The sequence below is a fragment of the Aegilops tauschii genome, chromosome 5, assembly GCF_002575655.3.
Source record: "Aegilops tauschii subsp. strangulata cultivar AL8/78 chromosome 5, Aet v6.0, whole genome shotgun sequence".
NCBI lineage: Eukaryota > Viridiplantae > Streptophyta > Magnoliopsida > Poales > Poaceae > Aegilops > Aegilops tauschii.
In genome coordinates, this window is record NC_053039.3 from 191,005,540 (window position 1) to 191,024,808 (window position 19,269).

Here is a 19,269-nt window from a genome sequence, read left to right on the forward strand (position 1 = left end):
ATATCTACTATATGATTCACGCTCGACCTTTCGGTCTCTGTGTTCCGAGGCCATATCTGCATATGCTAGGTTCATCAAGTTTAACCTGAGTATTCCGCGTGTGAAACTGTTTTGCACCCGTTGTATTTGAACGTAGAGCCTATCACACCCGATCATCACGTGGTGTCTCAGCACGAAGAACTTTCGCAACGGTGCATACTCAGGGAGAACACTTTTATCTTGAAATTTTAGTGAGAGATCATCTTATAATGCTACCGTCAATCAAAGCAAGATAAGATGCATAAAAGATTAACATCACATGCAATCAATATAAGTGATATGATATGGCCATCATCATCTTGTGCTTGTGATCTCCATCTCCGAAGCACCGTGCTTGTGATCTCCATCTCCAAAGCACCGTCATGATCACCATCGTCACCGGCGCGACACCTTGATCTCCATCGTAGTATCGTTGTCGTCTCGCCAACTTATTGCTTTTATGACTATCGCTACCGCTTAGTGATAAAGTAAAACAATTACATGGCGATTGCATTGCATACAATAAAGCGACAACCATATGGCTCCTGCCAGTTGCCGATAACTCGGTTACAAAACATGATCATCTCACACAATAAATATAGCATCATGTCTTGACCATATCACATCACACCATGCCCTGCAAAAACATTTTAGACGTCCTCTACTTTGTTGTTGCAAGTTTTACGTGGCTGCTACGGGCTTAGCAAGAACCGTTCTTACCTACGCATCAAAACCACAACGATAGTTTGTCAAGTTGGTGTTGTTTTAAGCTTCGCAAGGACCGGGCGTAGCCACACTCGGTTCAACTAAAGTGAGAGAGACAGACACCCGCCAGTCACCTTTAAGCAACGAGTGCTCCCAACGGTGAAACCAGTCTCGTGTAAGCGTACGCGTAATGTCGGTCCGGGCCGCTTCATCTCACAATACCGCTGAACCAAAGTATGACATGCTGGTAAGCATTATGACTTATATCGCCCACAACTCACTTGTGTTCTACTCGTGCATAGCATCAACGCATAAAACCAGGCTCTGATACCACTGTTGGGGAACGTAGTAATTTCAAAAAAATTCCTACGCTCACGCAAGATCATGGTGATGCATAGCAACGAGAGGGGAGAGTGTTGTCACGTACCCTCGTAGACCGAAAGCGTAAGCGTTATCACAACGCGGTTGATGTAGTCGTACGTCTTCACGATCCGACCGATCAAGTACCGAACGCACGGCACCTCCGAGTTCAGCACACGTTCAGCTCGATGACGTCCCTCGAACTCCGATCCAGCCGAGTGTTGAGGGAGAGTTTCGTCAGCATGACGGCGTGGTGACGATGATGATGTTCTACCGACGCAGGGCTTCGCCTAAGCTCCGCAACGATATTATCGAGGTGTAATATGGTGGAGGGGGGCACCGCACACGGCTAAAATATCGTATATCAATTGTGTGTAGAGGTGCCCCCCTGCCCCGTATATAAAGGAGCAAGGGGGAGGCCGGCTGCCTTGGGCGCGCCAAGGAGAGTGGGGGAGTCCTCCTCCTAGTAGGAGTAGGACTCCCCTTTCCTAGTCCAACTAGGAAGAGAGGGGGGGGAAGGAAAGAGAGGGAGAGGGAGAGGGAAAGAGGGGCTGCGCCGCCTTCCCCTAGTCCAATTAGGACTCCTTATGGGAGGGGGCGCGCCACCTCCTGGCTGCTGCCCTCTCTCTCCCCTCAGGCCCACTAAGGCCCAATACTTCCCCGGGGGGTTCCGGTAACCCCTCCGACACTCCGGTTTTATCCGAAACTTCTCCGGAACACTTCCGGTGTCCGAATATAGTCGTCCAATATATCGATCTTTATGTCTCGACCATTTCGAGATTCCTCGTCATGTCCGTGATCACATCCGGGACTCCGAACAACCTTCGGTACATCAAAACATATAAACTCATAATAAAACTGTCATCGTAACGTTAAGCGTGCGGACCCTACGGGTTCGAGAACTATGTAGACATGACTGAGACACCTCTCCGGTCAATAACCAATAGCGGAACCTGGATGCTCATATTGGTTCCTACATATTCTACGAAGATCTTTATCGGTCAGACCGCATAACAACATACGTTGTTCCCTTTGCCATCGATATGTTACTTGCCCGAGATTCGATCGTCGGTATCTCGATACCTAGTTCAATCTCGTTACCGGCAAGTCTCTTTACTCGTTCCGTAATACATCATCCCGCAACTAACTCATTAGTCACAATGCTTGCAAGGCTTATAGTGATGTGCATTACCGAGTGGGCCCAGAGATACCTCTCCGACAATCGGAGTGACAAATCCTAATCTCGAAATACGCCAACCCAACAAGTACCTTTGGAGACACCTGTAGAGCACCTTTATAATCACCCATTTACGTTGTGACGTTTGGTAGCACACAAAGTGTTCCTCCGGTAAACGGGAGTTGCATAATCTCATAGTCATAGGAACATGTATAAGTCATGAAGAAAGCAATAGCAACATACTAAACGATCGGGTGCTAAGCTAACGGAATGGGTCAAGTCAATCACGTCATTCTCCTAATGAGGTGATCCCGTTAATCAAATGACAACTCATGTCTATGGCTAGGAAACATAACCATCTTTGATTAACGAGCTAGTCAAGTAGAGGCATATATACTAGTGACACACTGTTTGTCTATGTATTCACACATGTATTATGTTTCCGGTTAATACAATTCTAGCATGAATAATAAACATTTATCATGATATAAGGAAATAAATAATACTTTATTATTGCCTCTAGGGCATATTTCCTTCAGCACCATGCAGTACTAAAGTTGCACCATATAGCCCCAAAGTTGGAATTGAAAAAATTTGTCGAAACATACCAATGCGGGATCTAGTTTCAAAGATCTCGTCGCGGGGATTCCAATGGTCAAAACGGATTTCAATTCCGACGCGCGGTTTGGAAGATGTAGCTTTTTAAATTTTTGAAAACCCGAAATAAATGCAAATGGATCTGTCTTTCTCAAACTAAACGAGCAATGTGAACGTATTTAATGCCAGCATACATGCACTAGCAGACACATAAATTAACACATGCATGCGTTGTGAGACTGGCCACAATGGGTAGTAACATAGATTAGTAACATGCACATGTTACTAGTCTTGATATGTGTGATGTTACTCATACTATTAGTAACTATTTACCATTTTTCTCCATTTCTTTATTTATTGCTTGCCATATCATCTATTTTATCCAGATATGTATAATGTTGCTACCTATGTTACTCCCACTGTGGATAGTCTGAAAGCGAGGCCGCTCGTTTCATCTTAAAAGTGCGCGTGCACTTTGAAGAATTTGGGTACAAGAACGCCTGTGGGCCGAGGGGGCGACGACTAGGTTTTTCTAGCCGCCCGAACTCTGGCGGCGGCACCGGTTTACACGCCGGGCGAATCGGGGTCAACGGCCAGCACGGCTCGCGCGGCGGCCAGCTCGCGCAACGGGTGACGCTCGGCCACGAGGGAACGACGGAGTGCGGGAACGCGCAGCTCAGCACGAACGACGCCGGGAGGGCGCGTGGCCATCGGTGCGCCGATGGGTGTGTGCGCGCTGCGGCTGGGTGTGCCGACCATCCCGCGAGGCTCGCGCATCCGGCGCAGCCTCGACGTGGTACGACAGTGGCAGGCTCTGCGGTGACCTAGTCAGCCAGCGTGCCCACGCACAACACAGTGGCCAACGAGCGAGCGCTCGAGGCGCCGTAGCAGCGGGAAGACGTGGGCACGGGCAGGCCAGCGTGGTGGCCATGTGTGGTGCGTGCACATGAGCCAGCAAGCGCAGGCAGGAAGACCCGGTGGCTCGCGTTGCGCGCGGTTCAACCTACGATGACCAGCAGGGCCCTGGCCATGGCGAGAAGCACGTGTCCGCTCGACGGGCCCTCACGGCTGTGCTACAGTGCACACACGGCGACTAGCATACTGCCAGCGGCTCACTAGTATCTCGCGTGACACGGCCATGGCCGTGGCCACAACGACGGCTTGCGGACCTCTCGTGGTACGGCCAACAGGACGATGACGGCGGCGCGATACAACAAGCGCATGGTGACGTGGCTACACACAGCAGCATGTGTGTCATCCAAATGGCATATACGAGTTTGGCAAGACGATTTCGTCTATGTGGATCATCGTCGGGACGACACAAACCAGCAAGACGACGCATGCACATCCTGTGCATCACGGCGGTGCCGTTCTCATCAGAGCACCGGGAAAGTCATTTTGAGCGTTTCCGTGATGTACCGGTGGATCCTACACCGGTCGTTCTGCGCTGCGATCCGTGTTTGTGCTGGCCCACTGTCATGTATAGGTGTTGTATTGTGTTTGCAATCCGCACGTATTTGCAATATGTCAGAAAAACCGGCCACACCCCACCAACCACTTTACGTCAGGTTTACATTTACTATGCCCCGGTAACCTTGACCCCTCCTCCCACTCCCCCCTTGCCCTTTCTCTTCCGTCGGCCTTCTTCGTTGAGCCTCACCACGCTGTCCATTCTTCTCGGCTCAGTCAATGCGGTCTACCCTCTTGCTGAAGTCGCTCCTTTCTACAAATATGGATTGAAGCTGAATCGAAGTTCTTGAGTCCTGGCGGAGTTGGTCTATTTCTTCCATCTGGCGGAGCGGGTGGATTTCCGACAAATCTAGCTCCACGTTTGTTATATTTCTTTCATCTTGTTTTGCTTTTTGTTCATGCGGAAATCTTGCCCCTTGTAATCCCAAAGCTGCAATCTTGACTGGACCTTCTAACTAACCTTCATCATTTAGATTGTAAGATGGATTTGTAGGTATATTACTGGTTATTAACCTAATATGTTTATGTGAATCTTGAAAACAATAATTGTTGTAGCTGTAGCTATATTTGAACCCTATACCAAAACTGATAGATTCGCACATTTCATCAATTCTGTTACGTGAAATGTGAAAATTTTATTGATGAACCTAGTTGAATTTTTTGCCGCACTTTTCTAATGATTCAAAATGTGAAATGTGAAATTTTTAACATATTATGTTTAATGATAAAAGTGAAGTACAGATTTTTGTACTTTTAATGCCTGCTAATATGAATTATAGAGTAGGAAAAGTGAAGTATACAGTAGGAAAAGCAAATTTTAACTTCTCTATGTAACTTGCAATGTTAAAAGTGAAGTATAGAGTAGTAAAAGCAAACCTTGATTGAGAAATTGTTTAGCGGCACATGTTTAATGTTTGCTAAATATGAAATGTGATCTTGCATATGTGTCTCAAATGTGAGATTTATTATTTACATTCTGTTGTTCAAAGTAAGGATTGTTTTTCACATTTTTATGTAAGGAATTATTTTGTCATTACACTTTCCACTTGTACACTTCCCACATCTTTACATTTCTTGTATTCAATTTGTTATCAACATTTTTATATGCAAGGAATGATTTTCTCAGTACTATATAAAATTTTCAGAATCTTTATCGCTTAAATTTCTATGGATGCAGATATGGAGCCTAGAAAATCGCCAAGATCAAGAAAACAAATCCAGTCTGAACTTTCTAGCGATGCATCCAGTGATGATGATGTTTCTTCTAGATCCAAAAGCACTACTAACAGCAGAAGAACTTCTCCAAAGAAGATTAAGAGGGCCAATAGGAAGGATGTAGTTCATGTACTGATATTTCTTTGTCTTAAGCATATATATGTTTTTTAGTTTCTTACAGATTTATCGTCCATATTTAAATGTAGAGCATCAATTGGAAATGTAGCCCTCACAGACTTGCAGAACTTATAAACAAATTAACTCCAAGGCAACTACAATGGGTTCAAGAAATGGGATTCCAGTCTGTTACTGATATGCCTCCACATAAATTACCTCGTCGGTTGTTGCTATGGCTTGTCAAAAGGGTTGACTGTAAAAGCAAGTCTTTGGTATTAAGAAACAGGAAAATATCTATCTTGGATGCCGTCGAGAATATTCTGAAGTTTCCATCTGGGAATTTAGATGTTCCAATGCCTCCTACTAGAAATCCTAGATATGAGGCGTTTACAAAACTAGAGAAATTCAGGTCAGAGAAAGCTGGAAGAGGACAAACTTTGGCGGAAGAAGAAAAAGAATTGATAACATACAAGAATCTAGAAGACAAATAAAAGTTTTGCCTTTCTTCTATGGAGATCATATTATGTGTATATTTGGCACCAACTACATGCCACAATGTCAAGAGAAGTTATTTGCTAGGTGATTTGGAAGATATGTCAAAGGTTTCTTTAATGAATTGGTGCACTTTTGTTGTTAATTATTTAATTAGAGATATCAAAGACACCAGGACAAAGAAATTCAGGAACATCAACCTTCAAGGCTGTCTACACATCCTTATTGTGAGTACACAATTTTCGTTAAATTTTAATAACCTACTATTATCTATGATATTGCTCAAATTGTTTCCAATCAATGTCAAGTTATTAATCCAACCATATACATGTCCCATGTAATGTATGTAGATCTGGTTAAGCAGTCAATTATCAATGTACCGGCTGGAACACCTCGTGTTAAGTTCCTTATGAATGATATAATTGATGAATTGGAGTTCACTTGTCATAAGAGAGGTCGAGACGATGAACAACTCTTTGAGTCAATTCTGGTATGCTTATTGCTTACATTATTTATTAAAGCATGATTAAAAAAATATTCATGCCTCAGTCATTCTATGCATAATTATATTTTCCATTTTGAAGGATGAAGAAAAGTTGTCAAAATATCCTTTAGTTGAACCTAACAATGTTTCCGAACAAGAAGAAAGTGATTCAAATGATCAGGAAGTTTCTACCCAACAAGATGAAGGTCATACTTCTAGAAGACGCGTGCGCATTGCTTCACACAGTGAGGTAAACAACAAATATTGATAATCAGTACATCTTGACTCTAGTTCATAAATATGCTAATTTATTTTAAATTCATGCAGAGATGTACCGGTAGGTCTTCCAAACGACGGAGAAGTACCACCAATGAGCAAGAGGTGAGAAAAATGATTGAACAAACTTGAGAAAGAAGCTTCTACATTTTTAACTACTGCAGCTATTTAATATATGAAACTCATATTTTAGATATTACCTATATAAGCTGGTAAATTTAATAAATGAGCTTGACGCAATCAATCAACGATATACTGTTGAGAAATCTAAGGTGATGAAACACCACAAAACAATGTTGAGAAAGAAGTCAAGTTTCCATTTGAAAGAGTTGAGAAGTCTACCGGCAAAGATGCAGACTCATCTGAATCTGATCAACATATGGAAATTAATCAGTCGGTATCTTCTCTTTGTCCAAACTCTTCAAAGTTGATTGATGCTGCAGAAGAAACTGAGCAAGTAATTGTCGATAAATCAAACAATCCGGCTCAGTAGTAAGAGTACTTTAGATACTTCTTCAAAAAGCCCGTTGCATGAAACTCTTCAAATTGTGGCGGCAGCTACTGCAATGGCTAGTATTGTTTCTCAGAACGAGGGAGTCAAAATGGATTATTTTCAACCAGGTCAAGCAAAGAAGAACAAAAAGGTTATCAAAAAATAAAGAGGAAAACAGCTTCAGAAAAGAGTCTTCAAGCTAATGAAGTAACTACATCAATCACTACAGGAATCAGCTACTTTGCCGTCTGCCGCGGACGGCAAAAGGCTCCGGCAAAGTAGGCTACGGTAAAGAGCTTCTTTGCCATCTGCTTTTTGAAGCGGACGGCAAAGGGGCCTTTGCCATCAGCGACGGACGGCAAAGAAAGCCGACGGCAATAAATGTGCTATTAGTCCGTTAGGCGGCTAACGGCAGCCTTTGTCGTCCACCGCTGACGGCAAAGAGCATCCGGCCTTTGCCGTCCGCCGAATGGCGTCAGTTGGACGTCACTGCGGGACAAGTCTTTGTCGTCTGCCACTGTAGGCAAAGCCTTTGCCGTCCGCCGCTGTAGGCAAACTGACCAAATGGGTCAGCTCCCAGGGAACACAGGTGGCCGCCGCGTGGCTTCTTTGCCGTCCGCGGCGGACGGCAAAGGCGCCTTTGCCATCAGCGGCTGATGGCAAAGGTGCCTCTTTTTTCTGTTTTTTTAATCCAGCAATTTTCACAGCAAATATATGACATATATATATATATATTTCACAGGGCTATTTAACAGCAAACATATGACATATCCAGCACATAAGTTTCATCGTGCATACATATATAGTTCCATCCATTCATACATAGCAAGTTGCACATACACATTGTTCCATCCATACATATTACAATGCAAAGTTTCATCAAGATAGCAAGTTCCATCATAGCAAGCTAGAAGAATACTAGAGGAGAATGAAAGAAAAAACAAGCACTCCATCATAGCAAGCTAGCTTCCGTGAAGTGAATGAAATCTGCAAAAAGGCAAATAAGAAAGTTAGAAAAGGTGACTAGAAGAAGAAGTATATGCCATTTATGAGCTAACTTAGGTGAAATGGATCATTTATGAGCTAACTTAGTTGAAATGGATCGTTTATGAGCTATCCTAGGTGAAAGAGATCGTTTATGAGCTAACTTAGGTATAATGCATCATTTTAGAGCTAACCTAGGTAAGATGGGTCATTTTGGAGCTAACCTAGGTGAAATGGATCGTTTTTGAGCTAAGTTAGGTGAAATGGATCGTTTATGAGCTAACCTAGGTGAAATAGATCGTTTATGAGCTAACTTTGGTAAAAATGCATCATTCTAGAGCTAACCAGGTGTGATGGGTCATTTTGGAGCTAAACTAGGTAAAATGGATCGTTTGTGAGCTAACCTAGGTGAAATGGATCGTTTATGAGCTAATCTAGGTAAAATGGGTCATTTTAGAGCTAACTTGGGTAAAATGCATCATTTTGGAGCTAACCTAGGTAAGATGGGTCATTTTGGAGGTAACCTAGGTAAAATGGGTCATTTTAGAGCTAACATAGGTAAAATGGATCATTTTGGAGTTAGTCTAGGTAAAATGGGTCATTTTAGAGCTAACTTGGGTCAAATGGATCATTTATGAGCTAACTAAGGTATAATGGGTCATTTTAGAGCTAACTTAGGTAAAATGGATTGTTTATGAGCTAACTAAGCTAATTATGCCATTTTTGACATAAGTAAGCTAAGTACATGTCATTATTGAGCAAACCTAGTTAACTAAGCATACTAGAGCTAACTTAGGTCATTTTGGAGGAAACAAAGCTAAGTATAGATCGTTTTAGAGCTAACTTAGGTAAAATGGATGGTTTTGGAGGTCAGTAAGCTTATTAAGTCATTTTAGAGCAAAAGAAGCTAACTCTAGGTCATTGTGGTAAGCATATTGGAGGAAATAAGGCTAAGTCTAGGTCTTTATGCATTTGTTAAGCAAAACACTAGAAGAAACTTACCAGCGCCCACCATCTTTCAATACCTGCCATGACAAAGAGTAAACGAAATTAGTACAACATAAAAAAATACCGACATGAATAATAATATGTATATCACTTAAGTGTATCAGCATCAAGTACAACATAAAAAAATTATATACCTGACACTACTAATAATCTCGATCACTATCATCAATAAATGCATAATCATCATCATCACTATAATCAATGACGGGCTCATAGGGTTCGGTGGCATCAACATGTGGAAGGCCACCTTGACGTAATCGGTCAAGCATTGACAGGTCATCCGCAGCAGTAACCTCTTCTTGTTCCGGCTCTTCTTGTTCCTCCTCTGGGTTGATGTCGGATTCACTGTCGCTGTCTACTTCAATATTTTGGGGTGAAGTATAGCGGTTCTTGAAACGCTTTTTGGAAAGACGTGTCTCTTGGAAGAATTCTCCTTCATATGTGTCTGGGTTAATGTGAGGTTCATAATCCTCTTCCTTTGGGGGAGATAGTCTAGCACGTGGCGGCACTTCATAAACGACATCCCAACCTTTCAGATTTGGATTAGTTTGGCAGGCCCACGGTAGATAGAATACTTGGGTCGCCTGTTGAGCCGTAATATAGACATCAGGAACGTCTAAATGGGTGCTTTGTTTGATTTCAACTAGCCCTATATGTTCATGAGTCCTTCTAGTCTCCTTCGGCTGAAACAAATAACATTTGAAGAGTACGACATTCGGTGGGTTGTCACCATAGATTATAAGTTCATAAATTGCTTCAACTCTCCCATAATACCCGGTACCTCCTTCGCCGATAGCAGATACACAACAATTTTTAGACTTTTGGTCGGCCATAGATAGCTCTTTGCCATAGGTATGAAAGCGATACCCGTTGATGTCGTATTTGTCAAATGAACGGACCTTATAGTCAAAACCATTAGCGACTTGTCTCAATTCGGCGTCCATAGACTCTGAATTAGCCTACAAGTTTAATATGAAAGGATTGTTGCATTAGGCAGAAATTAGCGAATGTAATGAAATGGTCTAATAGAAATTACCGTTTGTTTGAACAAAGAGATGAAACCGGGATAGCCACCTCCTTGCTTTGCGAGAAGCTCATACTCTTCAACGGAATCCTTTTGAATTACCGCTCCATGCGAGAATATGGCGACGTATCGACTGTATAAAATATCCAGGAATAAGAGCAGTTCAAAGGAAATAGAAGTTGCGAAACAATGTACCGAGAACTTACTCGATGTACGGCCGCACTTCTGTTAGGTTGTTGAAGATATACAACGTAATGGTCCCCTTGGTTTTTATGAACCATTCAGCGCTCCATTTGTTCTGACCAGTGTGATGGGTATACATCCACGCACGATCACTCATCTTGACTTTTAGAGCTACTGGACACACAACAAATATATATATATATAATTCACCATGTATATATTCATCAGTTGATCTACTTTGTCAATTTTATTACGTCCATGCAACCTACACTCTAATAGGTAATGATAGGTCCTAATCCCACCCGAGTATGTGTAGATTGGGTTCCTTTTCCCATGCTATGCTCCGGATCCAACGCAAAATTTCGGCAGCACCTCCCCGCTGTTCTCCTGATACACGTCTCTGCAATAAACAGAGAGGATGTGTACCTGGAGAACAACAGGGGAGGCACTGACGAAATTTATGCGTCGGATCTGGAGCAAAGCATATGGGAAAATGAACCCAATCTACACATACTCGGGCTGTCCATGGATAGCGTTGGACAATTCGAAAGAATCAAGGTTATAAATGTGCAAATGCATGCATATTTATAACTATAACGCTTTCGAACGGGAGACACATATTGGTTACGCATACTGATGATTCAAGACACATATATAGCTAGCTATCAAGTTTCATCAGCACGAACACCGGAACAGAGCAAATAATTAATGGGGGAGGAGGACATGTCATTTGTGCTCACCCACGAACGAAGGGGCAGAGCTCGTCAAACGCACGGCGAGGTCGTCGAACACCAAACCTCGCAGCGATGAAACAACTGCACATTTAAATCTACCCGATCAACACAATTATATATGATGTTTTTCATAACAAAATCGAAAAATATATGACCTAACTCATAATTCACAAATATATGACCCCGTCGGCCTCTGGACGGCCAAAGAGCACCTTTTCGGGAGGTGTCGGGGGTCGGGGTGTCGTGTCGGGGTCGGGGTGCTGTTTCGGGGTGTCGGGTCTGGTGTCGGGGTCGGGGTGTCGGGGTCAGGGGGTCAGGGGGTCGGGGTGTTGTGTCGGGGTCGGGGTGTCGGGGGGTGGTGTCGGTGTCGGGGTGTCGGGGTCGGGGTGTCGGGGTGTGGTGTCGGGGTCGGGGTGTCGGGGTGTGGTGTCAGGGTCGGGGTGTCGGGGTGTGGTGTCGGGGTTAGGGGGTCAGGGGTGTCGGGGTCAGGGGTGTCGGGGTGTGGTGTCGGGGTCGGGGTGTCGGGGTCAGGGGGGTCGGGGTGTCGGGGTGTGGTGTCGGGGTCAGGGGGTCGGGGTGTTTCCTTCTATCCTTCTTCTTCTTCTTGCTTTCTCTTCTTCTTCTTCTTCTTTCCTTTCTTCTTCTTCTTTCATCTTTTTTCTACTTCTTTTACTTCTTTTCGTTTCTTCTTTTCTTCTTCTTCTACTTCTTCTACTTCTTCTACTTCTTTTCTTCTTCTTATTTTTTCATCTTTTTTCTACTTCTTTTCTTTTCTTCCTTTCTTCTTCTTCTACTTCTTTTCTTCTTCTTCTTTTTTCATCTTTTTCTACTTCTTTTATTTTCTTCTTTTCTTCTTCTTCTACTTCTTCTACTTCTTTTCTTCTTCTTCTTCTTCTTCTTCTTCTTTTCTTCTACATATTCTTTTTCTTCTACTTCTTTTCTTCTTTTCTTCCAACACTAACACTATATAACACATATCTAGCACTAAATCTATCACTAAAAATTAAACAGCAAAAAAATGAAAAAACAGAAAAAATGAAAAAAAAACTCACCGGAGCAATGGGACGGTCGGGGCAGTGGGGCGGGTGGGCCGGCGACGTGGTGGCGCGCCGGAGCGCCGGGATGGTGGAGCGACGGGGCGTCGGCGGGTGGGGTGGGGGCGGCGGGGTGGTGGGGCGACGGGGCAATCGGGGGCGGGGGCGGCGCGGGGCGGCGGGATGGTGGGGCGACGGGCCGTCGGCGGGTGGGGTGGGGATGGCGGGGTGGTGGGGCGACGGGGCAAGCGGGGATGGGGGCGGTGGCGGGGGCGGCAGTGGGTGGATCCGGTGGCGTGGCGTCGGGGAGGAGAGAGGGAGAGAAATAGAGAGGAGTAACGGGCGGGGGGGGGGGGCTCGATCGGCCGTTAGTTAGGTTAGGTTAGTTAGCCTTTGCCGTCGGCCAAGCCTTTGCCGTCCGCTTTGTTTATCTTTGTCGTCTGCTAGCAGACGGCAAAGAGGGGGTCGTTAAGTTTTTTCTAATCGGCTCGTTAGTGGGGGCCACCTCTCTCTTTGTCGTCAGCCAGCAGACGGCAAAGAAGTGACAGATGGCAAAGACCTTCTTTGCCGTCTGCCAGTTGTTTGCCGTCTGCTTTTTGGTAGCTGATGGCAAAGACCTTCTTTACCGTCTGCTAGCGGATGGCAAAGAACTGGCAGACGGCAAAATCCCTGATTCCAGTAGTGAATAAGCATGCCTAATCCTTCGCATAGCTGCCAAAATGTTTTTGTATCAAAGAGCAATAATGATGTTCCCAGTACAACTGATTGTGCTCAAATGTCCAAATCAATCACAGTCCAAATGAAGGTTACTTTTACCTCTTCTACAAAAATAATTGACCCCCCCACCAAGTGATTCAGTTAAAAATGTTGAAGAAGAGAGTGAAAGAAATGTATCAACAATTGAACAAACAGAAGTTCCCAGAGCAGTTGACACAACTATCAAGTCTAGAAACAACTCAACAATTGAAATTCATTCCGCCATCCAATTTACGACAGCCACGGAAGAGAACACACAAGGAACATCCAATGTTACTCATGAGTCATCCTTACCTATTTTCCGCGATGAATCTCAAATATTACCGCCACTGGGAGTTGACTCAGATACTTCTAATACTGGTGTGACAAAAAATTTGTAGACACAACAACTTTAGATGTAAGCATGTCACACCTTTCAATTGATGTTTCAAATCATGTTTTGGAAGAAGCTCATCATTCGGTTACACATGATCACGTTGAGCCGGAAGATGTTAATCCTGAGGCAGAGGTAGTCAAAGATACTGTTGTGAAAGACACTATTCAAGGAAGCATGTAACTACAAGACTTAAAAATCAATAAAGATAACTTGATAACAGATATGGCTCCAGATTTACTAGTAACGTCGGAATTGTTTCAAATCAGCGCCCCAGGTGATGTGCCCCCACCTGCCATTTCAGATGCTGATGGTGTTGATGTTTCATCAAGTGTTGATGAAGTTTCTAAATCTATTGGAGGAACTTCTTCAAATCAGCATACTACTGAAAATGCATTACATAATGTTGGAAACAAGGATTCTGAAGTTCAGCCTGACTTGGTACATAATGTGACCAGAGTAAGAAAGAAGAAGTTCAAACTTGTTTTAGGCAAAGGTTCTAAGAGTGCAGAGCCAATTACGGAAAATACGGTTTCAAGGTCGGCAGCTGTTAAGGACAACACTAATATCAAAGATGAAGTCACTGAGAGCTTGCCTGTTGCTCCTTCTATTGGAAATTCTTTTGCTAATCTCAGCTCACCTAAAAAGCTGAAACAGAAAGAGATGAGCAAAGTAATTACTGAGTAGTCAGAAAAACAAGTCCGTTCTGATCCTTCAACTCAAGTTTTGCAAGATGTATTCTTAGAAAATGAAAGACGGATTGGAGTTTTTCTGAATTTCAATCACAAAAAACTCCAAATGATTCACAGTAGGTTACAACTGAGCATGCAGGAGAAGAAGATAGCAACTCTGATGCTGACATCAATGATAATGAAGTTTCCTCTGAAAGCACAGATAACAAAGAAATGGTTTCAATTGACAGCGAAAAAACAAGTTCAACACCTGTGAGGAATGATTTTAATAACATACTACCACTGAAAGAACCAATCCCTTGTGGAGAATCTTTCATGCATGTTGGTAGTGTAAACACAACAACAAAATCAAGACCTCAACACTTCCAGAAGAAAGATGAAATTGTTGAAGGTTTATCTGAGCTTGTTTTAAAGAACAAGATACTCCCATCCTCAAAAGTTAACAAATTATATGATGAACATGTTATGATGAAAAAATTCAATGCTACGAGAATGACAAGAAAGGATCAAAGGGAGACAGATGGAGGAACAAAATTATAATTGGTCCTGCATCAGCCTCTGAAAGAGAATTTATGCAAGCTGTTCGGCCAAATGGGAAGATCTGCCTCAATATGATGTGGCTTTGTTCCAATGCTATAATGCGAGATTGGCATTTGCGGTCCAATATTATCTTAGACCAATCATTCATACTAAGTTTTTGTCTGATTTCATAATTATTATTTTTATCTTTCTCGTATATAATGTCTAATCCTCTTTTTAAATCATATTGAATTGACTAAGAGTTTGAAGAAGTGTGATCATAAATATTTGTCAAAGAGGCTAGCTAAGTATTCCCTCAAATAAATTAAACAAGTAATATGTTTAATTTTATAATGATTATGTGCTATATTCATATAATTAGTATAATTATGTGCCTAACATATTAAATTGATGCATTTAGATTTTCTTGCCAACCTGTAAAGATAACCACTGGATTGCAGTTGTGGTTAACTTTACCTAGAATGCTTTAGAAGTTTATGACTCAAAAAGCATTGTCAAGGATGGAGAAGAAAGCTAGAAGAATCTATTGAAAAATATGGCGTTTACATTTAATTTGTGCTGATTTCTTAGCTTTCAATTCTGCATACTATCCCCTTTGCCTAACAACTTACGTGAATAATAATTTATTCTTTGGATGAATGAAGTAATGCCAATTTAATATTATGTAGACTTCGAATATCCAGAAGGCATTTAGTGAAGCAAAGTGTTTTCCGAGTAAAAACATTGAACAAATGAAGACATACTACAAAACAGACGTTCAGCATAACATGTAAGAACTACACATAGTATATTCATGTTTTCATGATGTAATCTATACATACCCAAATCATGTTTTCATTATTTAATGTATTACAAACTGAGTATTTATATTCTTATTCATAGGAAAGACTATGGATACTTTGTTATGAGAGTTTTGCAATGCCACAATGGCAAGGAACTTGTCTGGAACTGCAAGGCACAAACAATTGATTTATGATGTATGTGGAATAATTATCTTATCAAATATATTAACAAGTACATGTGTTTTGTACAGATATCAATGGATTTATTCGGGAAGGAAATCGGCTATTCCTTGATAAAGCATGTTCATAATGATCTTAATCCGGACAGACATGAGATAGCAGCATTGAGAGGAGATGCCGAAACAACATCAGAATGATCTGTTGATATTTATCCCGCTTTGAAAACAGTGGTTGTTCTATGAAACTTCTTATGATGTAGATGTGAGACTATTTTTTGGATGTAATGGAATATGGTAGTACTACTAGTATCTTTTTTTAACGCGTAGCATACCTGGTACTTTAATATTCTGTCTTCTCATTATCAGTTCTTACGATTGACTATTATGTTTTATTAACGTGTGAAATCTGACTCAATTGTGTGAAATGTGTTTTTTACATCAGAAATATTTTATACAATATTATTGAATTGCAAAACGTTCAACTGCTTAACTCATTTCCCTTAATCCTATTTCATGAAAAATATTTGACATATGCTAGTTAGATAGAACTTTACGCATAACATACTAAATGAACTGTACTTTCACGATGAATGCACGACATACCATACATTTTTCACAAGTTCAACTATATATTATATTTCACAAGTTCGTTCCATGTGTTATTACGATCATAAAAAAATTATAGAATATTACATAATTGCACATTTTATTTCTCGAAGCATGTCACAAAATCCAATGACATGAAACATATTTCACATTTTCTATTTTTATATAATCATATAGGATACAACCATAAACAATTATATCGGTGTTTTAGTGTATATTTGTTTCACATAACACAATACACATCAAGTTAACATACTATATAAAAACATTATTTTGCACAAAACAATATTTTCAAAATGGTGAAAGTAATCATATATCTTACTATGTGAAATTTTAAATATCACATATCATAAAGTACACATGCATATGATATTCTCTATTTCATTATTTATATATATTCATTTCTTCAATGTTCTAATCAATTTTCATATTTCAAAAATGGTATGTCATATGTGTAATATGTGATACTTAAAACTAGTTATACGTTTTGAACTATTCCATATTTCATAAATGTTTTGCCAACTGTGTAATATGTGACTTTTCCAAAATTTTATTCTTATGTGAAAAATAATATTATTTCTGTGAAATAATAAAATGTACACTTTTTTCATAAAGCAATTTTTGAAAAATAATTCCACACTTCACAATTTGAATATCTATTTTCTAATTAATGATTATTTACACATGTTTAATTTATATGTTTTATATCAATGAATTTACGATGAAATATGAGCTAAAAATATCAGATTTAGAAAATATAAATTTATCATAAATAGCTAATATAATTAATATTAGCATGACATAAGATCCACAGATCCTCTTTTCACATGTCCAACCAAAGAAGAACCACAAATTGAGGGAAAGATTTGAAGTATTAATTATTACAAAATACATAATATCTTGGTAAACATAGCTAAGCATAGGTTGACACAATGCTTTCCATGTCTTCTCGTTCAAGATCTGTGATGGTTATTGAACTTCAGCACTTGCAATTCTCCTTCATGATTATTCTTCTTCATCATGGGATACACCTGCATTCCATCATGTAAATATTAGTTATGTTAAATGAAATGAACTTATTTATAAGCATTAAATATGAGCATATATGTTTTATACTGAACACATATGACCTAATTTTTCTAAACATTCCTCATGTGAAATGAAATTTCAATAATATTCACCTGGAATGTAGAAAGTCTTCTATGGATAGATTGCTCTGGTTATCTCTGTTCCAAACATCTTTTCTGCTATTCCATTGACCATATTAAACTCAAATATTCCACTATCAGTCCTAATTATCATTGCATCACGGTCATCATAAATATGAAGTATTATTCCGAATGGAGTCCAACATCCATGTGCAATGCCTTGAGCTGGGGTTATGTTCGTGACATCTATGCGCTTAAAAGGATTCCAGCTTATCTCATCAGTTGTATCATATTGTATCTTCCACAAGATTATTCTAAATGCAATGAATGTAGCAATAACTACATCCTCCTCTTCAATTCTCAGAACATGAACATTCCTCCTAAGCATAGCATCCAATACCGGTGGAATCTCAATTGAGGACGTACTACCGTCAAACAAATTGAATCTAAATAGATGCTTCAACTTCAAGACTAATACATCATATCACCAATAATAATTCCTGGCCGAAATTCTACACTAGAAATTGTTTCTAAAACATACATTGAACATTGCCAAGTTGATATAACAGAAGTCGATGTATAAACCTTGGTGCTTGTTTGACCAGTGGCTATCCATATTATTTTGAACGGCAAATTGTGGCAACCAGCTTTGTGGTCATGGTTTGCAGCACATAAAATGTTTGCTTGACTATTCAATTCATCTTCAGGTTCTTCTGCAGTTACAATCTCCCCAGTCATTGGATCCCAAGTAGCAAGTATTTCTCCATGAAATGAATGCATAAGTACTTTACCATGCGTGACATAAAAAATTCTTAAGCTAGGGAATGCTTGTTTGTCTTTCAGAGTCATGAATGGCTTCTCAAAGTATTTGAACCCTTCCACACCAGGTTTATATCCAACAGGAAGTAATCTGATAACATTATCTATTCTGGTGAATACCCAAATTAATGGCGGCATTTACTTCCTTTTGAATAACAGCTTCTTGAACACATTGTTACAAACCAGATTATTCCACTTTTTGCAAATAGCTATTATCTTGAATACATCAACGAGATGGGACGGCATTTTTGATAAGATTATCTATTTTAAATCATCTAGAAGAACAGCTACATCACCCGTCTCCTTGATCACATCCTCTTCCATCCTTTTGTGTAACTGCAAATTATGAATTATTACAATAATACAAGTTAGCAAAAGAACCTCAATGCGTTCATGTTCTTTCTGTTAAGTTTAGTAACAAGGTCATGTTAAAATAAAATTTTATGTCAATATAGTTTTGTTACACACTAATACAAGAAATATCTTCTTTTGAATGACCTGCACAACCATATTAACCACACATGTGTTCACAAAACAAATATTTAACTAGTATGCAACATTTAAATTTGTGAATTCACCAATAATTATATAATTTCAATATTTCATATATGTGAAATATGATACATATTTTTCCAGAATCTTGAGTAATATTTCATATAGCGTAACAAGTATGTTAAATATGCTATCGAAATGTCTAACACTTATTGTTGGTGTACAAAAGTAGGGGACTTTCTGTACCCCTTACTTGTGCACGGGCAGTCGTAGCCACACCTGCGGCCACGCTTGGCGGAGCAGAAGAAGCAAAGGTATGAGACTGCCAAGGCAGTACTCGAGCCAGAAGCATGAAGAGCAAAGGGGCAAGAGGGATTTCCCCCGGCAACACCCTTGCCGGGGCAGCCTACATAGCGCCAGCAAGAGCCTTGCCGGGGCGACTTGCCCAACACCAGCAAGGCCACCACCAATGAGCCTGAGAGTTTTGACACCATCGACAACGTCGGGACCA

At 40.8% G+C, this 19,269-nt stretch overlaps 1 protein-coding gene across 1 annotated transcript; it reads left to right on the plus strand.

The window, feature by feature from the left end:
* The first annotated feature begins 4,572 nt into the window (after positions 1-4,572).
* On the plus strand, positions 4,573-16,098 carry LOC109734981 (uncharacterized). Its single transcript, XM_073500091.1, has 7 exons — positions 4,573-4,686; positions 5,505-5,671; positions 6,309-6,378; positions 6,502-6,641; positions 6,736-6,885; positions 6,963-7,016; positions 15,766-16,098. The coding sequence occupies exons 2-7, from the start codon at positions 5,507-5,509 to the stop codon at positions 15,889-15,891; spliced, it is 705 nt and encodes a 234-aa protein (XP_073356192.1). The 5' UTR covers positions 4,573-4,686; positions 5,505-5,506; the 3' UTR covers positions 15,892-16,098.
* Positions 16,099-19,269: the final 3,171 nt, after the last annotated feature.

Coding starts and splice junctions, on each gene's coding strand:
- LOC109734981 (XM_073500091.1), top strand. CDS start 5,507: ATGGAGCCTAGAAAATCGCCAAGATCAAGAAAACAAATCCAGTCTGAA. Junction 5,672..6,308: donor ATAGGAAGGATGTAGTTCAT/GTACTGATATTT, acceptor TTATTTAATTAG/AGATATCAAAGACACCAGGA. Junction 6,642..6,735: donor AACTCTTTGAGTCAATTCTG/GTATGCTTATTG, acceptor TCCATTTTGAAG/GATGAAGAAAAGTTGTCAAA.